Source organism: Plectropomus leopardus, chromosome 18 (genome assembly GCF_026936395.1).
Source record: "Plectropomus leopardus strain MGB_pleo_1.0 chromosome 18, ASM2693639v1, whole genome shotgun sequence".
NCBI lineage: Eukaryota > Metazoa > Chordata > Actinopteri > Perciformes > Serranidae > Plectropomus > Plectropomus leopardus.
Genome location: NC_142193.1, coordinates 12,274,115 through 12,299,540, shown reverse-complemented (window position 1 = coordinate 12,299,540; position 25,426 = coordinate 12,274,115). Strand labels below are relative to the sequence as shown.

Sequence of the window (25,426 nt, the reverse complement as noted above, 5' to 3'; positions counted from 1 at the left end):
AATTTAAAAAATGAACACTTGAACGTGCACCAGTGTGAGACAGACACCATCTTTGAGAAAAAAATGATTAGACATATTTTAGACATACTTTTAGTTGTTAGTTTGGCTCATGTCGAATCTGCTTAACAAAGAGTGAGCAGGGTTTATGATCTGTACTGTAGACAGCCACCAGGGAGCAATCAAGATGTTTGGTTCACTTGAGAGGATTTGTTATGCTGTCCATCTTTTAATAAAGTCACTGTAAATAATGAGTTACTCTTTATACAGAGGGGATTTTATGTGCATATGGAGAGTATAAGTACAGTTTACATAGTTAATTAAATTGGGTGAGATGCCACAGTGGAAGACAGGTCCAGTGTTAGCCATGTGTTTCAGATTGTTTGAAAAGCAAATCTTAAGGACTGCTGTACTTTTTTCAAGTATAATAGAATTAAACAGTGGAGTAATCAGATAAAGACATTTACATGACAGCTGCATTGCACTGATGGGGTTAAGACTGAATTGTTAGTGTGCTTGCAGACATAGTGACTAAGAGCCCAAATACTTTAGAAATGAACCCTGGCTGTTGACTGGAACAAAGCTGGCAAGATAAACACAGCTCAGCAATTTATATGAAGTGTTTTCCTCTTTGTGTTTATCTTTGTTTCCTCTGTTTGGCTCTGCTGAATGCCTCTCAGGTGTGATGCTGAGATGTGACGCAAATTAACGACACATCTTCTTTGTCTTCCAGATGATCCAAACCAGCAGAACACTGATCGAGTCGGCTGATGTCGTCTACTCCAAGCTCACGCAAGCACAACGAGCAGGTACGCTGCATTATGGGATAAGATCCTTGTTCATCCTCTACATTTTCTACTCTACAGGACATGTTAATCACAGCTCAATCAAAGTTTAGATTTTGTCTTTGTACATACATCCATACATACATACACACACACACACACACACACACACACACACACATATCATTACATGATATATGCTTTATTAGATGAAGATTCTCTTATTTCGTGACATTTAAAAAAAATAAGGAGCAGCACTTTGAAACAAGGCAGAATGAGGTATGTGTGCTACTTTAAGGAAAATGACTGCATTGGGCACAAATTAAATTATCTTACTGGCATATTACTTTGATTCCATTAAGAGAAATAAGATCGTAAGAAACAAAGCAACATAAATTCATTTGAGGAGTTGAATGTTTTCAGCTACTCGGCCCTACGGTCCAGATGAATCATGTCCTGCAAGAACAGACATCTGCAGCCTCCAAACGTATTATGTGTCGTGTCCTCCTGCCTAATAGAATGAGCGTAGTGTGTCTGCCGCTACAGCATCTCCATCAAAATCAACAGCAGTAGCTGCTGTCGATGGAACAGGCCATCATCAGTGAGTCAGCACCGAGTAGTTATCATGTCAGTGGGCAGGTGAAAACAATCAGCCAGCCACACAAACAAAGGGCTACAGGAGAGAGAGGATACAGGGCATCAACATCCTTTGAGAGAAGGAGAGAGAAGGTTTGACAGAGTGTGGAGTGAGAGGAGGAGAGATGGCAAAACAGACAGAAAAAGGATGGAACTAAAGAAGTGTTTCATCGGTGCGGCATTTTTAAGGAGGGTGCTCGATGGAAGAGGCCCGGCCTTTCAAGGGGAGAGGATAAAATTAACCATAATGCGATCATTAGGAGAGAATTGGCTTCAAATCAAGAAATCCTGTGTCTTGTCCTCTCCAGCCTCTTTTACATTCAGTGGCGCTAATTGATCCTCATTTGCTTTGCCTCTCTGCTACGCAACAGTGCCTCTGCTGAAGAGCTCCTCATAGTTTGAATGCTGACATCTTCATTTTGAATATTTATACCTCACATCCTTTCTGTGGCAGACAAAGACATAACTGAAACAAATGTAAAAACATAAGATGGTCAAGCAACAATGGGGAGAAAAAAAAACTTAAAAAAATTATGTCCTATTAGGGGTTTTCTATTTATCACATGCATGTACAACTTTAAAGTTTACTAAATGAATATGCAATAAATGAAAGATTCTACTGTTTACAGAAATTACACATGCAGTGCAGCATAAATGATTGATGCTTTAATACTCATATTGCATTCTAGTTTTCCATTTTTTATGCATTTGTTAGTAATAAAATATAGAGACACTACAGTGTTTGACATAGACTACAATTACCCACAAGAGTCCACATGCAGAGCTGCTGTAAATCATAATACTAAAACTGGTAGTAGTAATTACAACATGTAGTTTATTTTAGATTATATTTACATTTGCTCATAATTATCTCAGTCAGCAGTGCAGCGTTGCCTTTCATAGCATGGTGCTTCATTTTTATATCTGTGCACCAGTGACAGCTGTGGATGGAGGCAATGTGTTTTCGGGTTGTACGTCTGCCCTCCGTCTTTACATCTGTCCATCCATCCCATTCTCAAGAACATGATATCCCAAGAGTGCCTTGAAGGAATTCCTACAAATTTGGCACAAACGTGCACTTAGACTCAATAATGTGCCAATTAGATTTTGGTTGTCGAACATCAAGGCCTGAAACATTTTTCGGCCATAATTTTAGAATTCATACACTAATCATTAAAATTTCACACAAATGTCCAATATAATAAAAAGATGATGCTATGACATTTTATATCCAAAAGGTCAAAGGTCAACTTTACTGCAACATCCTTATGTTCTAAAATACACGTTTGTGGCCTTTATTTAATGTCATAATATAAGTTCAGAAGGGGAGACGTTTGGTCATATACTGAATTGGTGACACTCTCTTGGGTGTCCACCTTGAAACTGTGTTGAAGACAGCTGAAGACTGCCTAAAATATTGGATGTAGCGATAGTAACATCACCAACTGGTTTGTTGATTCCAGTTTTTAAGTCTTAAGTAAGGTTTTTCAGCCTCGAGGCCCAACACTGATGTAAACTGTAACTGCAACCTGACTAGGTCATGGAGTTATATAACCTTGGGGCAGGAAGCCTTGTTCAGTAATATTTTTTATTAATATCCAGGGGGTATATGGGGGTATGGGGAGCATACATTTTAATTACTGTCTTGCTACAGATCCAGACCTATTAAAGAGCTTGTAATAGCTGGTGTAAACATGGAAAGTCATTTGTTGTTTGTGTGCTTTTGTGTGAAAACCCAGAGTAGACAGGGAATGTTCACTCACTGGCACATGCCAACTGAAATATCCTGAGGCCGATAAGCCAATTTAAGCCTGCTATGCCCAGCATTACTCCCTGGTGTCACACAGATGCAGGCATATGCTTCACTCACCCCACCACAACAAGCCAAGCTTATACTCTTGCTGTGCAATTACCCAGGGATGTAGGTTGAACGCCGGGGCTTCAATCACAGAGCTGTCCCCTGGCTTCGAGGTTCCCCAGCCCGGAGCTGGAAGCATCTTCAAAGGCGATGACTGTGAAGTTAAGCAGAGCTTAAACCCCACACAGCCACAGCCACACTCACAACGGTGTCAGTAGCTGGATACCGGAGGCTGATGCAGCAGCTGCTGCTGTCTGGTGAAAACCTTGTACTTCCAAAATGTCACATTTACAGAGGTTACATTCAGAAAATCCACCTTGTTTTGTGCCTAGCAAGTGTGCTTGTTTAAAGTAATTAATTTAGAAAGGGCCTCACTGCAGAGTCCAGGCAGAATATCACCATTGCAAATGGAGGACGGGATTTTCCAGCTGCTAAAGAGCCAGGAAAGTGAAAACACGGTCATATCTAAATTTTAGAATTACAGGGTTCTTCACATAAGTGTAGCATTATGTAAGAATGATACAATGAGGCAGAGGGTTGGAGCAACAGCCCTGAGGGGCCTCAGCTGCATGCCAAACATAGCTCTTTCCCTATCGCCTACTCTCACTCTCCTGCCCCCAGCACTAACACACACGCCTCAATCCAAACCAACGCCATTCTCAGACACACATAACTGCCAGGTCTGTTCATTCATGCTTCCACACATTGAGTGAAGTTGTTGAAGTTTTATTTGTGAATGTTAATGTACAAATAGCAAAGTGCAGTTTTCCAGCAGGCTGCCAAAAAAACAAATGCCCCAACACTGTTTAAAAAATTGAAATTACTCAGCTTTTATTTGTAAAAGAGTACATTACATAACCCACTGCCGCTAATCAAAATTGGGAATAACAGTTCTAATATTTCTAATAACTTTAATAAAGTTTAACCTTGTTGGCCTAAGGGAATATAAAGTAAGATTAGTTTAGAATATAGAACCGAGTGAGTCGAACAGCAATATTTCCTCAAATTATTAAAGTACATGTGCAATTATTTCTACTCAAAATTCTTATAATATCCCCTTTCCATTACACACAACATTGCACAAGTAAGCACAAAGTAAAAAAATATTGTCCATTTATGATTACAGAAGCAAATATGAATTTGTGTCTGTGCTTGCTATGCTTGAATATCAAGAGCGTTTCAATATGGGGAAATAATGGGGCTTGATGGAGAAATTATGATGCTTTGTGCTGCCTCTGTGAGTCAACATTTTTAGATCTACTATAATAATCTCCCCTCTGCATTAATAAAGTAATTACTTTCTCATATTAATTCCGACACTTCTGTCCCGCCCCTCCTCTCGGAATGCTCTTTGTCCCCTCCATCTGCTTCCTGACTTATTAGGTCCCTGTTGTTGCTCAGATATAACTAGAATTGTTTCATAATAGACCATCACATTTTAGATATAGTGTATGTAACTTTTGAGCATTAAAATGCCTAAAAATGACTCTTTTTTTAGTTGTGTGCTTACATTATCCCAAATGTTTCTAGGTATGTTCAAACCCAGAGAAATGTGTCATTTTTATTATAATTCACACTGTTATTATGCCGAATATCACACAAATATCTAAAAAATTATTTGCTGACATTTTATACCTAAAAGGTCAAATGTCAACCTCACTGCAACATCAAAATGTTCTAAAAAAAACTCTTTTCTGGCAATTATTCCACACTGTAAGTAAGCAGCAGAAGGAAGACATTTGGTCAGATACTGAGTTGGTGACAATAATCAGGGACCCCCTTAAAACTGCGCTGATTATATCGATGTACTGTGCTGCCAGGTTGAAGATGTTTGTGAAACATCCATGTCATAGAATTTGTAGCTTCTCTGCAGAAACATTCAGATTTGAAGCATTATCAGCTGTTATGACTACATGTGAGTCTAGACAGACATGAATGTAAACTTTAACTGTAACTTGACTGGTTCACAGTAATTCTAATTCTTTTTATTGAAGGACTCCTAGTGGTCGAAAATTGCATATTGCTCATTGAAGTAGCTGAATGGTACAGTGCAACTGGAAAATTAAATGCATAGGCTAAAATTAGCCCAATAAGGAGCACTAAAGTGATAGTGTTCTGTCATTCTTAAAAATTGTTGAGCTGCTGGGGAACTTGTACCATTCAGTGTTAAACTGCTCTAAAATGTGCTTGAACTTGACCTTCATCAAGCTGAATATATGACAAATAGAAAGGTTGAGAGGGGTTGAGCGAAGCTACTTCAATCTAATTTTGCAATCAGTGGATCTAATGAAATGCCGCACAGACTCACCTGTCTCCCTGACAAATGCAACAACAACCAATTCTCCTCCATCCTAAATGGGCTTTCCCTCTTCCTGTCATCTTTGTCTTGTTTGTCCCGTGTCTCCGTTCATTATGAACATTTTTATCCTGTGGAGAGCAGAAAATCCAGGGAGGACACTGGGGATGAGCTCACGACTCCCCAACAAAACGCTGCTTCTTTGTGATGACTGGCAAAGCATCTCTTTTGATTGACTTACAGGCACTGAATGCACCCTTCAGAAGCCATCTCATACGCCACATGATTATGTAGAGACTAAGGATGACAATAGCAACAGCCTGAACATAGACAGAGAGTCAGAGAGTGGAAAAGCAAAATGGTGGATTTGCATGAAATTGAAGGTTTTGTCCCTATGATCGATCCGGAAGCCAAAGGTATAATTTTGGTGTAATGGCTGTGTGGGAAGTGTAAAAAGGTGCTATTAGAGGACAGGCTGTCAGGATGGGAGAGAGAATATTGGATGGGGTTGGGTGTGTGTGCACGCTGCATCTAAGCTTAATTTAAGGCCTTTGATTGGACCTGACACATTTGCCCCAGCTATTAGAAGTATGCTCTGCTCATCAGCAAAACACTGTTGTGACAAAGCCATAATCACAATGACACACTGGCTGTGATCTGAAACGAGCAACCTGAGCTAACCTCTTACCTCCTAAATTGCCTTTCAATTTGAATTTAAGCAACGTGGAATGAGTGGCATGCTGGCAGATTCACTTCTCACACAGTGTAAGGGATGACAAACGAGAATGCGGGACAGTTTTAGGTTGCTGTGACTCTTCCTTCCCTCCTCCCTCTCCTCTTTCCTTCCTGTGTGCAGTTTATGCCCAGTCATTATTGCAGCTAATCAGTTTAATTTGGGCAGTGAAGCTGACGTGTTGATGAGGATGGAGAGGTGCTGGATGATCCCCCCTGGGCACTATTGATGGCTCGCATTCACACACACCGCTAATGGGGGACCAGATAGACAGCTGGGATGCACACTCTGGCACCTCCAGATGCTACCACAGTGTGTTTGTGTGCATGCGTGTACTCTGTACACTATCTCATATGTCTGCATGCATATCTAATCTGTTTGTGTATGAGAGCACAACTCCCACTCCTTCTCTTAACTAGATTTAGCTAAATGGCTGTGACATTTGTTTTTGCTTTAAAGGTAGAAAATCTACAACTTCCAGAATGCAGTGCCTCACATCGGACCAATAAATGCACTCGGTGTGTGATGTAATGCAGCTTAGCTGTTTTGACCAACAACAATATGGCAGCCGGCTGAAAACAAATTATGTGAAATTACAAATAGGGCTGAGCAACATGGTTTAAAAAAATAACACAATATTTTAAGGTTATGTCTTGATACACAATTTATATCTCAATATTTTGAAATCTTCTCAGAACTACTAGGGACTATTAAAATAGAAAATTATTTAATGACCTGCAATTACAATAAAGTGTTTATCTATCTATCTATCTATCTATCTATCTGTAATAATGTTAGATATTATACAGTTATAATCAAGTTAAATAAAGTATTGTTATCATGAAATAAACCAAAGCAGGACCACTGATTCTTTTATTCTGAAGTACCCGGCTCATTAGCATAAAGTTAGTACCACGACGCCTTTCAACATGAAGATTTATTCAGTGTGAGCGGGACCAGTCTTTATGTTTATGGTGACAGGCAGACAGCTCACTTTAAAGTCATTTCCTGTATCTGTGTCAGACGGGCTTTGCCACCACTCCATTCTAGCAGCAGGTCCTGAGTCTATTACTTCCAGTGGGCAAAGTGAGCATGTATTTAAACTGATTCTTTCACCCTAAATCACTGAAGTAAATATTTGACCCATTCTTTCATAAGTCCTAATACTTGGAAGCATTCTGATACTAAAATTGCATTTTTCAGACACACAAATTAGGATAAAATGACCTTTGTTGGAGACATGTCTCTGTTTTAGCAACATGTGATGTGGGTTAATATCAGATAGCCTATAGAGCCAGCAGCTAAAATTGAGGTAAGGAACAAAGCTTAAATACTTTCTATAATGGGGTATTGTTTTGAATCTGCTTTCATCCATCCTCAAGACATTCACAACACAAAACAAAGATGGAGGTACGTAGGGAGGAGACAACTACACTCACTGGAGTGAACTGGAAGTGTATAGCCTAGCACTTGATGCAGTCTGTAATGCGTCATCTTTTGTTGTATAGTATTTACAAAAATGGAGAAGTATTATCTATAGTTGGAACGGCAGCCCTAAGGCAGAACATTTGAGCTGAGAGATGAGCAGGGAGATCTCGGTGCTGGTAAGATGGAGGGAAGTTTACCATAGCTCAGTTAAACACATACAGTAGTTATGATACAGAGCTGGTTGAAAATCAACAAAGTATCTGATGGACTGAGAAATCCTTTTGAGTTATAGATGCTAGTAGAACAGCAGCAGGGGCTTAATTAATTTATAGATACACCATGCATCTCTGTGTATTCTGTATCTAGGTTGTGAGGCGTTCAGGTGTCTGGTTTGAATTTAGCCCTGCATCATGCCCTGAACAGGTGCACGCTTACTGAATGAGTTAGGGAGCTGCTACCTTTTTTCTACAAGCCCGACTGTGCTTATTTATTCATGACTCCCTGCTCGAACTGACCACTCCGACTTTGGAACATTGTTTGACTCCGTGTGGACTCCATTACCATGGAAATCCAAGGAATAAAGGCATCTCCCTGTCCTTTATCTTCTGTGGCTTTGTACTGTCATTGTTTTCCCGCCTCATCAGCAGCTGGAAAATCCCGTCCTCTGTTTGCAATGATGATATTCTGCCTGGGCTCTGCAGTGTGGACGACGTGATAAATTAATGACACACTGATCTGACTGTGTGCATCTCCTCCTCAGCCCCGTTCCCATCTTTGTTTTCATCACTTCTTTTCATCAGAGTCTGTTTGATTTTATTATTTACTTACCTTCTATCTCTCTCTCTCTTTCTCTCTCTCTGTCTCTTTTTGTGTGCATATTTGGAGCATAAGAGGGGCTGCTGCAGTACTCATTACAAAGGCAAAAAAACGCTCTATGGAAAGACTGTAAGCTTTTACTGATGTGTGTGTGTGTGTGTGTGTGTGTGTGTGTGTGTGTGTGTGTGTGTGTGTCAGTGTTTTTGATTCTTCGTGTGTGTCTCCTCAGAAAAGACATGTTGTCCCTCCTGTCTGTCTGAGCACTCTTTCTCTTCCTCTTTGCAGTGGGGGAGCAAAGCATAGGATCCCGTCTCATCAGAGTGTGTGCCAGGGGGCCACGTTTTGTTTATTATTATTAGTTTAAGTGACAGTAAGGAACAGCAACTGTGTGACTGTTGGGGGAAGGAAATGCTTAATAATTGGGAAATTAAATGCTTGAAGAGTCTGTGTTGTGACGAGCCGCCTCCAGCTAATTTCATCTCTTATTCAACTCTCTGTCTGCTTTTCTCCACAAGTCCTGCGATCACCATGGCTCAGCTCTGCACCAGCAGCAGCCCATTAACTACACCAGATTACAAGATCAAATCAGCCCTAAACCCTGTTAACACAACTTTCAGGCTCAGAGAGAGATATTCCACATTGGCTCCACATCAGCAATTATATGGAAATTAAAGCACAACAGGGGTCCTGGCTCTTTTTTATGAGAGGTTGAGTCTCTTGTGCACTGAAGGCCAGAGATCATATTTCTTGTCTTCACATCTTGACCTCTTGATCTGTTTTAAGTGTGTTGCAGATTATTTATTTATTTATATGTTTGGTGTGGTTCAAATTAGACTGGGTCGACATGTGACACAGTAGATGATGTGAGTAAAGTGAGATATAGCCTAAAATACAGGTTTGTTTTTTGGGTTTTTTTTACAGGGGTTTGGAGAAACATGGGTTTGTAGTACCTTTACATGTTTGAAGGGATATTTCACTGATTTTCATCCATCTCTGTATCACAACAATGTGGTTAGTACGTGTGTGTTAACTATGATTAACTTTCCTCTGTCTAACCAGTGTCTAGATATCCCTCCTCCCCCTCCAGTGAAACTCACTGTTTTCACTTGCTCTTGGGCTGTTGCTCAAACTACATACTGTACTTCCGCATTTTCTACTGTTTACTACCCATGCCACCACCGCAGTCACAAATAGTATAGGCCTGAATTAGGAGACCTAGTAGCCCAAAAAAAACAAAAATCAAAAATCCATTTAAACGGTACAACTAAACTAAAGTTTACTATAAATGGTAACTATGCTCTGCACTGCCAATTTCTCTCCTAAAATGTTTTCAACATATTTTGATGCCCTGTTTGTCTGTGATAGTGACAGTTCATGAACAGGAAGTGGGTGTCATACTGGTTCCTGCACAGTGAAACCAGAAGCCAGAAAAACAGAAAAACTAAGAAGCACTGATCAAATATGAAACAAGATTCTGTAACTGCATTGCCTAATTCTCGCCTTAAATGTTGTCATGTTTGCATGATTTAGCTTAGCTTTAAACTATAATATGAGATCCGGCCAGCTGCCATTTTTTTTTCCACACAAACCATCCCACATTATGTCACCAGCAGGAGCATTTCTGGTCTGTGCATTCTGGCAGTTGTAGTTTTCAACCTGTTGAGCAAAAGCGAATGCCAGAGTCCTAATTCTCTGTTTTCTCTGGTCATATAGCACCAGTTTCCACAATACTGACGCCTACCTCTGCATAGATGACCCATTTTTATGTGAGGACCTTCTTTATATCGGTGAAATTCTTCTTTATCATTTGTTCACTACACCGAGCTTCCCTCGATGCTTTGAATCAGATGAGGAGGCCCGTTTATATGTGTGTACATGTGAACATGTTTGGAGGCATTTGTGCATTTGAGCCCTGATGCATGCATCATGCTCTCTAAGAGCAACATAATGGTTTTGTGTAGTGGGAGACAATGTGACTGCATGACTAGATGCTTTTATAATGCCAGTTATAAGGACAGCATTGAATATTAGACCAAATTGTTTTATTATTTGATATGATATAGCTCTGTTACATGTATCTGTATTCTTGGAACAAGGATTGGAGTCTAGAATTAAAAAATAAAAATCACACAAACAAAGAGTTTGCCACTGGGCTGAGATTATTCTCCTGCTTTCCAATGAAAATCAGTTTAATTAAAGACTTCTCTTGACAACAGCGGAAGTATCTGCTTACTAGATACTGAAAAAGCAGATGACTAAGGAATGAATGCCTTTTGATGATGGGCTTTTGTGCATTATGGCGGTATTACGTGTCTTTGCGGTGAATCAAAGCTGGAGTGGCAGAAGGTCAGTTGTCAGGGACAGACTGACAAGCAGGCTGAGACATACAACTCTAGGTGGAGTTTGTTCTTAAAGCCCAGAGGATTAGTAATGGTCTGCTTGGGCTAAATTAAGCCAGACCATCTGATAGACTAATTAAAGGTTAGTCTGCGTTGCACTTCTTCAATTTTACCCCCATTAGCAATGCAGCACATTGTAAGGTGAACTGCTATTGTGGCCTTTAGGGTGTGTGCGAAGAGCTGGCTAGATGTCGTTTGTTTTGCAGACTATGTGTTGCACACTGCAAAAGAGAAAAATTATCCTAAGAACAAGGACATAATTGTATTATTCCATTCATTAAGGATATTATGTTCTCTGTTTTCTCTGACTATTTTTTAGTTAACACATAGAGGTTAACAGATTTTAATTGAACTTTTTTCATTATTGAAAATATTTTGATATTTTATTCTTACTCTCTGTTAATGTTCTGGAGGTTAAAAAGGTATTTTGATGTCTGGGTTATATCTTATAAAAGAAGAGACTGTCCATCATTGTCGGAGATATGCACTTTCTTCTTAAAGGGAAAGTTCAGATTTTTCGAAGTGGGGTTGTATGAAGTAATTATTCATAGATTGTATATTACAAACTGTAGATGTCTATCCGCACACTTCTCAGTTTGGAGAGGCAGACTGGAGTCCAACATGGAAGCTAAGTAATCTACTGCTGTGGATGGGTCTGCAACAAAATGTATTTTGGCCAGCTAAAAAAAGGTCTCTCCTAAAAAATAAAAAAGAAAACATCTACTGCATGTAACACACTAACTATGGATAAGAAGCCCATACAACCCCACTTCAGAAAATCCAAACTATTCCTTTAACTCCTGTTAAAATGTAAAAATGCTCAAAAAATGTGCCATCATAAACAAGAAATACAAATATTTGTGATGTACCCTGTCATGTCTCTGCAGTATGTATAGAGGATATACATATGTACAGTATTTGCATGCACACAGTCAGAATTGCACATAGACACACACATTATTAAATATTGCAATTGTGATGTTACTTGCAATGTATAAATAGATATAAAGTGTAGTTCTGGCTTAAAGGCAATTTTTAAAAATTAAAGGAAATTATTTCAAACCCTTTTGAAGTGCAGTTTTATATTTACGGGCCTACTCTCTTTCAACTAACTTGAGAAAAATTGTCCAGAAAAAACATGAGTGTGTTAACGCAGTTTTTTTTTGCAATGTGTTTATCACACAAGTTGACATTGTGATGACGATTTAAAAAAAAACAATGTATTGTGCATCCTTATATAAAGTAAATAAAGGGAGGTCTGGGGCAAGCAATATACAATAGTAGAATAGTACAGTAGTAGAAATAATACATAGATACATTTCTTTGTGTCTAAACAAGTTGTACATTGTACACAGTTAAGTCTGTATATAAATTCAACTCTAAGACCGACCATGAATTGCTAAAACTTAATTTTTGCAAGGCACTGCTGATATAAACTTTATGATGTGTGGTTTTTTTTTATATATAATTTACATTTCATCTGTCTGTGTCCAGGTCTGGACTTCCATGAGGACCTGCATCGCATTGGAGCAAAGGAGGGTCTGAAAGGCCGCAAACTTCAGAAGGCGATGGAGAGCTACGCCTGGAACATCACTGTCCTCAAGGTGAGATAGACTGAACCGCACCTGGTGGCATGTGGCCTTCAGCATAATAAAGACCCTGATAATTGTATTATAGACCTCTAGTTTGTGTAAAGAACTGGCTGATAGCTTTAGTTGATGTCAACATGTGAGATTATTTTAGAGACTATCATCAGCTGGATAAGCATTCCCAGAATCTGTTGCCATGATTAAACTACATGGTGTCTTAAGAAAGCTCTTGGGGCTAATTGTATTTGCCTCCTCTCTAATCCCTTAATCTCATAATTAATTACTGTTGATGCTAAACACTGTTTTATTTATTTGCTCATGTAACTATTTTGACGAGACATGATAGGATTGTTCACACTTGTTTGTAGACACACACACATGCTGTGCTATCATTCCCCAAAAGGGTACATTGGGTCCCTTGGACATGCCTTGAAGATGATGCTCTGCAAAATGCTTTCTTGTCTCTGACTGCCACATGACACAGAGAGATAAGGTTGCCCATCACCCTCATCTCACTGCCTCTATAAGCACCAGTGGTAATACCAGCACTGATAAAACACCACATGCTGCTCAAACTGTGCTCAGCACAGTGGGCCTGTTTTGCTCAGTAAGGACCGAGGAGCCAGGATATTTTTATCTCATCTCATCGCCCTGAAATCAGTTAGTATTGACTGAAGAAGCTCCTTTGGCTGAGCTTTTTACTGGAGTGTCAGGTTAGGTAGATGTTTGATTGCTTTGATTATTCTTTGCCTTTTCATACCTGTCTTTCAGAAAGGAATACAATAATGATGACAATTAGTTTATTAAAAATAGATCTACCAATCATTTTTTAAAGAAGTGATTATAACGGATCAATGTATAAAATTTCAACAAGAAAAAAAGAATAGAAAAAAATTACAAGTATTCTGAAATCATCTTTACATTGCTTGTTTTTTTCTGTCTTAGTGTCTGAATAGATTAATTTAAAATGATATAAGAAAGTTAATCACTAGAAGTGCACTCAGTAGAGTGCAGATCTCCGCCAGGTGGCTACCTGAGCTGATCATAGCCACTCTAGACAATTCCTGTAATTTCAACAGACACACCCCAGCATGTTTCAGAAGCATCTTTGAAGCCAAAAAAAATTCAGCCTCATCTATTTTTGACAGAGCCACGGTGCATTGCACAGAGCAGATTGAGATTTCCTGAGATTGAAAGATTGAATGTATTTTTAATAACTAAAACGGCCAGAAATCTTTGATCCACATCCTTATTAACTGGACTATTAATGGTATTAACGGCATTGGTAGGCTACAGCATAACAAAATAAGGAACAACAACAATTAACACAATTAAAACAGACAAAGAAAAAAACATTTATCTCCAGCCTACTTACTTACCAGGGTGTATAATATGATGATCTGCAAAGTCTACAAAATGGGGCAGGCAAAAGGCTCCACTTCTGAAATACTCCCTGTGTAGTGTGATACTGTGCAATAGCCGGTACAAAACTTCATCACGGCAGCGTCTGTTGGTATTGCCCCTCTCGGCTCCTGAAGTCAAAATGGCAATGAGGATAACAAACATGGTTATTTCTTTTATGACATTCTTCACTTCATTAGATCAAAACATCTCAGGTGTGGAATTAATCTGGATATGCTCTAGTTTAAATTAAGACCAAACTTTTTTAAAGTTATCATTTAGTTTTTGAGCCACAAAGTCCAAAAATATGGCCTTTGACTGACAAAAAGGCTTGTTGTTTCATCTGGACACTTCCAGTTGGTTAAGAGTGGTGAGGTTGAAACAGTCACTTAAATATGTTTTTAAACAATTGTGAATCACTGTAACCTTGCAAGGTCCGTGGGCATACGGTAATTAATACACACAAAAATATTAGGCTGGTTGGTCCAGTAGTTTGCAAGATTAGCTGTGGACAGAAAAATACAAACACTCTTGCACACAAACATACGACCAAACGAATGATACTTTCAAGGCTAAGCCTAGTGGAGATGATATAAAACATTTAATAATAAAAGCAGCAAATCCTTAAATTTAGGATGCAGGAAACAAAAAGGTTGATAAACAGAATCAGATATACTTTATTGATCCTCGGGGGGAAATTGGGATACGTTACAGAATAACTAAACGTTTCAGCACGAGTGGAGGTAATAGCTGTAGCACTTATAGACCAGTGTTTAGAGTATATGTGTTCTTGCTTTGTTTCTTGCGCTGATACAGCAGCCGTATGTGCAACAGCCGGATTTATCTTAATTAAGCTTCATTACACTCTGTAGATTTGGGAAACGCATTGGCTTAAACAGCATAACAGGTGGGCGCCCAAACATAATCCCTTTCTCACCCACACACCCTGAACTCCTCCTATCCTTGCCTTGTCTCTCCAAACACATACTACCCTCTTTCGTTCTTCCCCAGTCCTCTAATTTCTTTGATGAACCACAATCTCAACATGAAGGCTTCTTGGCATGCACATGACTCCTCCTCCTCTTCCTCCTCCCATTCTTCAGTTGTAAAGCTGTGTCTCATACTGAACATTTGGTGAGAGCCTGGTGCATGTTTGCCAAGGCTGGCAGCCATGCACAGTTATTTCACCTGTCATCCTCTACAGATTCTCAGCAGGCCTGGAAGCGCTCGCTGGTAGATGGTGGGGAGGCTGCAAGGAAGTAAGAGTGAGACAGAGAAAGCGTTGTGTATTCTCTCCGTTTCCCAACTCCCCAACGCCCTCACTTTGACAGTTACAGTCACATCAGAGCTGTCATTGTGAATGTGGATGTTTGCCCCATTTCTACCGGTGATACCACCCTGTCACTCATCGTACCTCGCTGTCAAGAGAAAAGCAAAACCAGAGAGACAGAAAGACAAGTGTCACGCATGTTGTAGCTGCTTTTTAGGAAGAATAACAAGCTCCAAAAACATGTTGATTCTTGTTGTCGTTCAAATCACTCACCATTGTCAGCTTCACTGTAATTAACTGTTGTTTTAAGCACTGCATTACATAACTCATCACGCCCTTGCTAAAGTAGCTCAGATTTTCACCTTAGCATTGCAACGCTGACTGCCTTTTTTCTTGCCAGCACACATTTTATGCTGTTTCACTCTCAGTAGCGGATCTTCCTATAGGCGACATAGAAAGCCGCATATGGGGTGCCCAATATCCCCTTCCTCCTACCCCCTCCCCATCCACCCTGCACCATAAGGGAAAATTTCTAAGTGGAGTGTGTGTGGAGCAAATTAGAGTAAGAGAAAATAAGAAGCCAAAAAGCCAACCACAGCATCTGCCAGACTGGTGAAGACTGAGCTGAGCCACAAGGCAAAGCTTTGGATGTACTGGTCCATCTACGTTCCGATCCTCACCTATGGTCATGAGCTTTGGGTAGTGAACAAAAGAATGAGACTCCGGATACAAGCAGCCAAAATTAGTTTCCTTTGGAGGATAGCTGGGCTGAGCCTTAGAGAAAGGGTGAAGAGCTCAGACATCCAGAGGGAGCTCAGAGTGGAGCCGCTGCTCCTTTGCGTTGAAAGGGGCCAGTTGAGGTGGTTCTGTCATCCGATCAGGATGCCTCCTGGGCCCCTCCCGTTAGAGGTTTACCGGGCACGTCCAACTGGTAGGGGCAGACCCAGAACATGCTGGAGGGATTAAATATCTCAACTGGCCTGGGAACACCTCAGGGTGCCCCAAAGAGTGTTGGAAAGCATTGCTCAGGAGATTGATGCCTTGAATACTTTGCTCAGCCTGCTGCCCCTGCTACCTGGCCCTGGATGGATGGATGGATGGATGGATGGATGGATGGATGGATGGATAGAAAAATCCATCCAGGGCATAGTACAAAAACAAGGAGATAAAATTGTAGATACAAATTTGCACATACCTTGTGCAACTAATCCAAGGGGGCACCAGGGGAAGCTTGCCCAGGGCACTGAATCTGCTTAGTCTGGCACTGTTCATTGCTGAGCTTGTAGATTTGTTTGTTCTATGTATATGATGCTTCACGTGGGCATTTATTGAGTCCATAAATGACAGTTAAAGTGAAGTTAAAGATGCATGGCCTTTATTCCTGCTCGTGCTCCGCTTTCATACACATTATATCTAGGTCTACAACCTTAAAACAATATACATTAAACAAAGGCTGCCTATTGACTGCCTAATTTCTATCAAAGGGACAGACTGATTTTGGTAAATATGGGATCAGGAGAGAATTTAATGAGGATGTAGTGGTGGGATTTGGTGACTGCCCTTGCTGAGGCTTAGCCCCCCGTGGATAGCTTTTGGCCAGCTGTAGGGGTAAATGTACCCGAATACAAGTCCTGTCGTGATTTGGCTCTGGCAGCACAGAATCGTCTTCTCGCTGTCTTATTTTATGCCTGGTGAGTCATGACTTACATAATTTCTTTTTTTTTTCCAGACATATGACTTATTCATGCTCATGTTTTGCGTGCTGGAGTGGCTCAGGTAAAAAGGTCTCTTGCAGCGTATCAACGTCACCTGGGAGTCGAACGTTGGGGAGTTGTGTGCAGGGCAGCACCTTTATTCATTGTGCAATATGTCAGACTGTGCCGTGCCTGCCTTTCACCATTTACAGTGCACTTGGGTCTGGTGCAGAATGGGTCAGCCTGTGCCTCTTCACAGGGATGTTAACTTAACGAGCTGTCACAGCGGGTCAGTCGGACTCCAGAGTGAGGTCCAGTGAGAGGGAGTGAAAATACACAGATTCGCAGATAAGTACTGCTTTCAACTTGCTTGTGAGCAGATGTTGGAGGAGTAAAGAAAGTGTTGGACCAGACACACTGAAAGAAAGCGGTGTGTGTGGCAAGGCTGCGAGGCCTGAGGGGAAGAGTTTAAAGACTGTAGAAGTGGAGAGAGTGTGTTAAAGCATGTGGTCAGATATTTCCTTTCTTTTTTTCTTTTAGCCAGTTCTAATAATATAAGCACCTCTCAAACACACAAATAACCGCCTGTGGAGAAGACTCCACCACATTTCCACATGGCAGAGATGGCTAGCTTAAAGTGGCAGGCAGCCATGGCAGTGGCCCAGATTGACTTGACAGTGCTGTAAAGCAGGATGCCTGCCCTGACCACTTCCTCCACATATGGCAGGGATTCATCTCTGGGGTGCTCCCAAATAAAGAGCAGAAATGTAGTATAACATTATCACCATATGACAGCACTATTCACCAGCTGAGAGGAGCAGTATGATGGGCTGGCAGGCAACCAAAGGCCCTCATTCAGTGGCTTTATACTGCCCCCTTCTGCATCTTATAAGCTAATGCACTAAGAAGGAGATGTTCTGCACCACTTTTACCTGATTTTTTTCTCCCTTATTTAATTTTTATTTCTAATTTTTAATTGTGTGCAATCAGCCTAACAAATGAATGCAATTAACTGCAGTATTTGTGTAAAACAAGTGATTTAGATCTTATTTTAAAATGTATTAATTAATATAATAATATAAATTTAAATAAATGTAATGTATGTATGTACAAAAATAAGAAATAAAAAATGTAAAATGTAAATGTAAAATGCTAATACAAGGCTGCTTTTTTTTTTTTTTTGCTTTTTTTGCTTGACCATTGTCAAGCCCCCAGATACAGTAAGTTAAAGCAGCCCAGAGGGAATGGATATCAAATATGTTTCCTGCTACTTTTATTGCCTTAAAATCTGATATGATTATGTGTTGTTCACAAAGCGGCCTCTCTTCCTGTCTCCTCTCTGTCTCAATCTCAGGGCCAGGCAGACCTGCTGAAGCACGCTAAGAGCGAGGCACTGGACACACTGCGTCAGATCCACTGTGCAGCTCAGTCCTGCGGCCTCAGTAAGAATGGAGCAACTTCCCCACAGCTTCAGCACCATCCTCACCACCAGCCACAGCAGGTCCAGCTGCAGCAGCAGCCGCAGACCAGGGCCCACCCACCACCTGCACCACTGCACCAGTCCCAAACTCAGCCCCAGTCCCAGACAGCACCTCAGGCTTACCTCCATCCCCTTCCACAGCAACATCCCCCTCTCCCAGCTCTCCCTCTGGTTCAAACTGTTTCACAACCGCCCGCTTACACTCAACCCCCGCCTCTCCCACAGCTCCAGTTTCAGTTCCAGAGCCAGCAGCAGAGGGCAGCAGGACCTCTGGATGCCATCCCTGAGACAGAGACGGTTAGTGGCGACCCGGCGGGATCCTGCTGACCCGCAGCCTGTGCCCACAGAGAATCCTACCCAAAGAGAGACAGAGAGATGGAGAAGTGGGAAGAAAAGCAGGAGGCCAATAACGAAAGGGAAATGGAGCAATTGGCCGAGAGAATTAAAGAAATGATGATGGCGAGAAAGACTCGTCGTGTTCGCAGTGAGACCCAAGTCTGAGAGGTTTGTTTTGGTCCAAGGGCTGAAGGAGAAAAGACCTCACTCTTAAATAATTTCTTAACTGAATGGAAAACTGGAAAAATGATGCTTACTCTTCTCTGTAATGGATTTGGAAGATAATCTTCCATCTGAGCCAGGTAGTTTAGGTCTCTTCTGTCTTCTCTCTTGTGAAAAGCCAAAAGGGTAACACCTGGAAACAAACCTCTGGTGTGTGTTTCTGCTAGATGAATAAGTTAGATGTCCCTGTCTCTCTCTGGGCAGTGCTAATAACGCGCCCCTCCATTATGTACTCTAGCTCTGTGGGTACAGGCTTTACCTCACATTGGCGTTTTCTGCCACAAATTTGCCTTTTCATTTCCAGAGACTCCTCTGCATGTCTTTGAGGGTTTTTTTAATTTGAATTTTATTTTTTATCCACACTCTTCCTCTTCCATCTTAGACATAAAGCTAAGTGCAAATCCTTTCAGTGAAGAGGGTGTCATTTTCATTTTAAGTGCACAATGTAGACTTGGCTGCGCTCTGTAGGCGTCACTCACAGATGCCCATTTCAGCACAAACCAGGAAGCCGTAGAGCCAAAATAGGAAAACAAACCACTGCTGTTGATGTCACATTGATGCCCTTTTTGCATCCTCTGCTGGTGTCGAGCCCCCCCACACATCTCCAGCGTCATTCCACAGGAATTAATTTCTTCGGCGTTCCTGCACTCTCCCCACAGGGTCTCCTTGTCTCCTCCCCAGGGGCTGTGTGTGTGACGTCACGTGAGTCAGTGTTTTGGTCCCCAGGGTGGAGCTTGCCCACATCTGTAAGCTCACCCGCCAGTCACAACTGGAATATTTGACTTGTTGGAGGTCAACAGGAACATGGTACTGCTGTCAATGAAACCACAAATGAATAGATGTAAAGTGTATGTAAAATGTACGAAGGGAACATATATTATATTGCTACAATAAATCTTGCAGACACAGATATTAATGATTGATATTATAATAAATGTTGTTAGTTCTATTGATATTTTGATTCTTTTTTAACATTACTTCCACATATACAGTGATTTGACACCTGTTGTTCTGTGGTGCAGATCAGGACAACCAGTGCACGTGGGACTGAAACAAGTTGCAGGATCACTGGTTAGCACCACAACACGGGGTTAAACAATAACCTGATGTGTGTTTCACTGCAAAGTGAGTGTGGATTCTGTAAGAGCTCCTTTAAGTGGCCCATTAAAACTGGCTTCATTGTTTATCCTGCCTCCTCTCATTCATTTGTCTTTTAAGATTTTCAAACCTGCAAGTGTGATTTAGAAGCAGTCAAGGATGAAGTATACAGATCCTTTTCTTAAGCAGGCTAAAAAAACTAATACCACGCTGTAAAATTGTTCAATGTAACAGTGGTTAAAGGTCCCGTGTGTAGGATTTAGGCAGAAATGGAATATAACGGATATGTTTTCTTTGGTGTATAATCACCAGAGAATAAGAATTGTTTGTTGTGTTTTTGTTACATTAGAAGGAGCCGTTTATATCTAAAAAGGGATCGGGATCTTATCCACGGAGTCTGCCATGTCTCTACAGTAGCCCACAACGGACAAACCAAACACTGATTTTAGATAGACAAGACTTTTGTCCAGCCAATGTAGTTACCAGTCCTTCCACAATGAGCCAAACAGCATTGGAAATACGCAGATTTTTAATATGAAATTGCTTTTTTCAGAGTTTTTTTACCTGTATAAATCAACCAGTATGTTTGTTTTGGAGAGGAAGAGACCTCTGCAGATTGGCTTTCCTGTGAAAACCTCCTGAGCGTCTGGATATAAAGTTATCAGAAAACAAGGGTGAGCACATATTGGCAGGTGCTGGGCTTGCAGACAAAACAGCATCAGAGAAACACTGTTTTTTAACATGAAATTGCTTCATTCAGTGTTTTCACAAATTTTTAAATGCATGGTCAGTTTCTTGTGAAATGGAAAAGACTTCTGCAGATAATTCAGCTCCTGGTATAAACCCCCCGAATAATGAACCATAAAGGAATTTTAACTAGGAGTTGATGCTTGGCACGTGAGAGGTTTCAGCCGGTTGCAATCTTCAATCCTCACCACTAGATATCGATAAATCCTACACACTTCCTCTAAGTATTAAAAGTAAAAGTACACAATGCAGAAGCATTTTTAATCTCTTTCATACATTAAAATAATTTAAAAGAAAATCAGCAAGTCCTCATATTTGAGAAGCTGAAAGCATGAAATATTTTGCATGAAAAATGACTCAAAATAGTTTTTATCAAAGAAGAAGAAGAAACCGGTGACCAAATTAAATAAATAAATAAAATAATTGAAGCGGAGTAAAAAGGGCAATATCCCATTCTGAGGTTTAGTGGAGTGAATGTACAGAGGTAGTACAGGTCTACAAGAATGTTAAATTTGTTTATTCTCTGTTATTAGACTGGAATTTCCACAATGTATCAGCTAGCGCCTGAACTGATATAACATTGAAACTGATGTCAGAGAATAACTGTGAGTGAAGTGACTTTTTTGGATTGCATTCAAACTGACATCGGCAGCTCTTCAGAGCATTTTGAAAGCAGCTCTTGCAGTGAACAATCAATAAAGCCTTCCAAAGGCTTTATTGATTGCTTTTGATGCACTATGATGCACTGTTAATTCTTCTTGATGTGAAATTCTCTTCTTATTGATAAACAAAAAGGAGGCCATTAATTTTAACATAAATAAATTAGTCTATTTAAAGCAATGCTTCCTGTTGTCCATAAGATGGCAACAGATATTAAAGAAAGTGAGGATGCGAGGATGAAAAGGTGAAAAACAACAATCTAAAAGTCAATAATTGCTTTCAAGTGATTTTTGTCATGTTTACAGTGCCAGTAATGTCCAGTTTATAAAGCAGGTCATATGAGGGCAGTGGTTACCAGCCTCCCAAAGGAATATTGCTAAAACTTTCTCTTTTTTTCTATTTAAAATAATCCTACTTGAAGTTTTGGGGATCCTTTTCATCTGTGGGCCTATGGAGTGATCAACACTATTTACCCCACTAGTTAACAGCAAGACAAAACTGTTCTTGATATGTCACACCTTTGTATTAGAGAATAAAGCCTCTAGAACCTCATTAGCATGACTTTTGAATGCCATTAGCACAGAGAAAAGGGCATCTCTGCTTTTTTTATTTATTTATATATTAGAATTCATAGGACACATTAGCTAATTGACTTCCGTCAGTCACCACTCATCATAAAGGTATGTCTTCATAGACCTTCGGCATGCATCCACAAAGACATACTTGTAGTTCATCAAAGAACCATAGAAGAGTCTTGGAGATGATCCACCGCAAAAGACTAATTAATGGCAGCGAGCGTGACATCAACCTTTCAAATGAGCAAGTGAGTAGTTTCATGTCATGTTTGTGGTTGGCCTGAATGACGTCCATCGGCGTGGACTCCACAGAACAATATAAAAGACATTTGTTCTTCCCCTGAGCAGATAAGAAGATGACAGCCACTCACACAAGTCAGAGGATACTGTGGTTCCCTGCCAACTTACAGAGAGCTGCTGGGATGGACACGCATAACAGGGTGAGGCAGCAAATTTGTATTTCACAAAGTTCAATCAGGATGGTTACTCATTTATGAGTTTGTTTGTGATTTATGGTCTTTCCACTTACAATTCATTTTCATATCCTTTCAGTTCCTCACCCAGACAGAGGCAGCAGACTTCAAGGCATTTTGTTACATTTATTATGTTAAGTTTTATAAACTACTTGAAGAATATGTGCAAGTTTGCATTTGTTTTATGCCTGACATTGCTTCACCATGTCACTGAGATCCTAAGTTGCAAGTTCACTTAGTAAGAACACAACTTGTGTTGCATTTATGGGGACATGTTAGGGCATCCTAGTAAGAAGGTCTTTTGGACAGAGTTTTTTCTCTGTCAGGGGCTCGATATGGATCATAACTGGAACATTTTGGAACACTCTCTGAGGGGTAAACAGTCAATCAGTGTTATTACAATGTATTTTGTAGCCTATTTTCTTTCAGGGCCAAAGCGGGGATGGCTTCTGACATTCCCAAATTTTATTACCAAAATCTATATAATATTATTAAATAAATGTTTTGACATTATTGAGGATCCTGTGCAATTTGCAAATTTCTATAGCACTGAATGACATGTAGCAGACTTGTCAGCTAAACATTATCTCGGCTCCAGCATAATATAACAACTTTACTCCAAATTTCAACCCTACCTATATTATGTAACTCAGAAAAACATCAGACAGTTTTTCTAGGTGACAGGAGTGAAAACTAGTCATCCCTAATAGTTGTTGTGTTATGGTTTCAGAATGATAAAATTAGTCTAAGAAAATGTTGATACAAAATAGGATGAAGGTTTTACAGCACAATTTTTTTCCCACTTGACTGTTATTATGTTTTTACCAAATGATGCAAATATTTAAAGCATTCTTATATCTCAAATAGCTTGAAAAATAGTTCTTAGCTGCTGTAAATAGGGAAAAGCATGTCCCAGATCCAACTAGATTTGGGCTAAGCCCTGAATGTTTACAACATCTGCCCCTGGTTTCTATATCTTTTTTTTTTCTATATCATCTTTTATGTATATCAGGGCAAGGCTTGCAAATGACTAAAGGTGCCACATGTCACTCTATTTTTATGTATCTGCTTCTATATAATAAAATAAATAAATAAATAAATAAATAATAAAATAGTGCATGCGGATAATCATTTAGGGTTGCATATTATCAATGATACAAACTTTACAAAGTAAACTGCATTCTGTTAGACTGATGTGATTTTGTTTATGTAAAATCCCGTTGACTATAGAGATTAACGGTTGAGCATGCGTATGTAAAATAAATGTCAGTATGATATTGTTGGCTCCTTAGTTACTCATATCCTTTATGCACGGATTATCCCAGTTTCTCATGGGGACACTCTTTAAATCCTTGACTAGAGGTCAGGGTTTTATTTTGTAATTAAAGACTAAATGTCAGCATCCTCTCATTGGAAAATAAGTGATTCATAATCACTATGTTTTATGCCTTCAGATAGTACTCTTGTATCAGTTCTTTTGGGTGTAAACTACTCTTTTTTGCCCAGCAGAAAGTCCTGGTTCTGGTTTTGATGTTGCTGCTCTCTCAACTGGCCTGTGATGCCCACAGCGTGTCTGAGTGCTGCAGACAACCACCACGCTTCTGTCGCCTCCATGTGTTGCTGTGCCGCTCTGGCAGCAAGAACTTGGGGAGGGTGCTCACAGGAGACGCCGCTGCTGGCATCCTCACTCTGGGTAAACGGAGAGAGGATGAGCATCGTTTACAGAGCCGACTCCACCAGCTCCTCCAAGGCTCCAGGAACCAGGCAGCAGGGATCCTGACGATGGGGAAGAGGACTGAGGAGATGGCTGGAGAGCACTTCATGGACTGGATGTCTCAGTCTGGAACCATCACAACACCACTGCCTGTTTTAAGCTAAATACCTCATGGTATAAATATGAGACTCTGTTCAAATCTAGGTGGAAAAAAATGCACCTATTTGGTGACCATTAGTAAACAAAGTGTACATTTCTTTGCTCATATACAAAATGTTTGTGTTGTTTTCTTTATTGTACCTTTATGAATGTGATGCACTGTGCACTGACCTATCAGATTAAAGACACTGTACATATATGAAAAAGGCCTTGGTGTAATAAAAAATCTAAAGCTGACAAAAAATCATTCTTGGGTGGGTGTTTAGGGTTAGAACTAAATATTTCTTACATTTTCTATAGCTAAAGAAAGTGCTCAAACTCTGTTGACTGAAACATTTGACAAAAATAAAATGCAGTAATGATTCTATCATGGCTAAAGCTAGCCTTGCATGAGCCAGATAACTTGCATCATGTAACTTATGTTAATTCTATCTTACGTATGTATCTATTCATCCTTTTAAAAGGCTGTGGTTTAAAAAACTTAAAGCAGAGCCTAATCAAAAATATATAGGAGAAGGATGAAAACACAGAATTAATTATTTATCGCCTAATGTTCATTATAGAAGGGAGCGTCATTGGATTTTTCTTTCTTTTCCAGAGATTCATATAGGTCTATTTATCATTGCAAAATTAACTGAAATAAAGATCAAAATAGTTACATAAAAACTACTATGGACCATAACAGTTTAACAATATGCAGAGAATAATCATATCTGTTTTTCTGCTTCACTTAATTAACTAGTTAGTAGAAGCTCAAATAAAATATCTATTTATATATCTGTCTATCTATCAATCTGTTCGTTTGATGTCTGAGAAACTTTATATGTCTCTCGCACTGAAGAGTCCACTTTTATTGTGCAATATGTGTTGTGTAAATAATGTTGTTCATTTAACACGATAATATAAAAAAAGGAAATAGCCTAGTATTCATCTTGGGCGAACTGTCCCTAAGGAATTTCGGGATGACCCCCATTTTTTTCAGTTTTTGATGTCAGTAACTTTATTGACCTAAGCCACAGGCCCCTCCCATTTTGGACTGAGCCTTGTTCTGTTGAAATCT

The 25,426-nt window shown here is 40.0% G+C and overlaps 2 protein-coding genes across 2 annotated transcripts in view; both read left to right on the top strand.

Annotated features, from left to right (window-relative positions):
• Positions 1–20,124, top strand: part of LOC121956483 (inactive phospholipase C-like protein 2) — an 82,340-nt gene extending 62,216 nt beyond the window's left edge. The window contains exons 4-6 of the mRNA XM_042504726.2: positions 731–806; positions 12,443–12,552; positions 18,257–20,124. Of these exons, the coding sequence (XP_042360660.1) occupies positions 731–806; positions 12,443–12,552; positions 18,257–18,709 (639 nt within the window). The 3' untranslated portion in view covers positions 18,710–20,124. The remainder of the gene's footprint in view (positions 1–730; positions 807–12,442; positions 12,553–18,256) is intronic.
• Positions 20,125–22,361: 2,237 nt separating this feature from the next.
• On the top strand, positions 22,362–24,494 carry hcrt (hypocretin (orexin) neuropeptide precursor). Its single transcript, XM_042504727.2, has 2 exons — positions 22,362–22,460; positions 24,003–24,494. The coding sequence occupies exons 1-2, from the start codon at positions 22,377–22,379 to the stop codon at positions 24,369–24,371; spliced, it is 453 nt and encodes a 150-aa protein (XP_042360661.2). The 5' UTR covers positions 22,362–22,376; the 3' UTR covers positions 24,372–24,494.
• Positions 24,495–25,426: the final 932 nt, after the last annotated feature.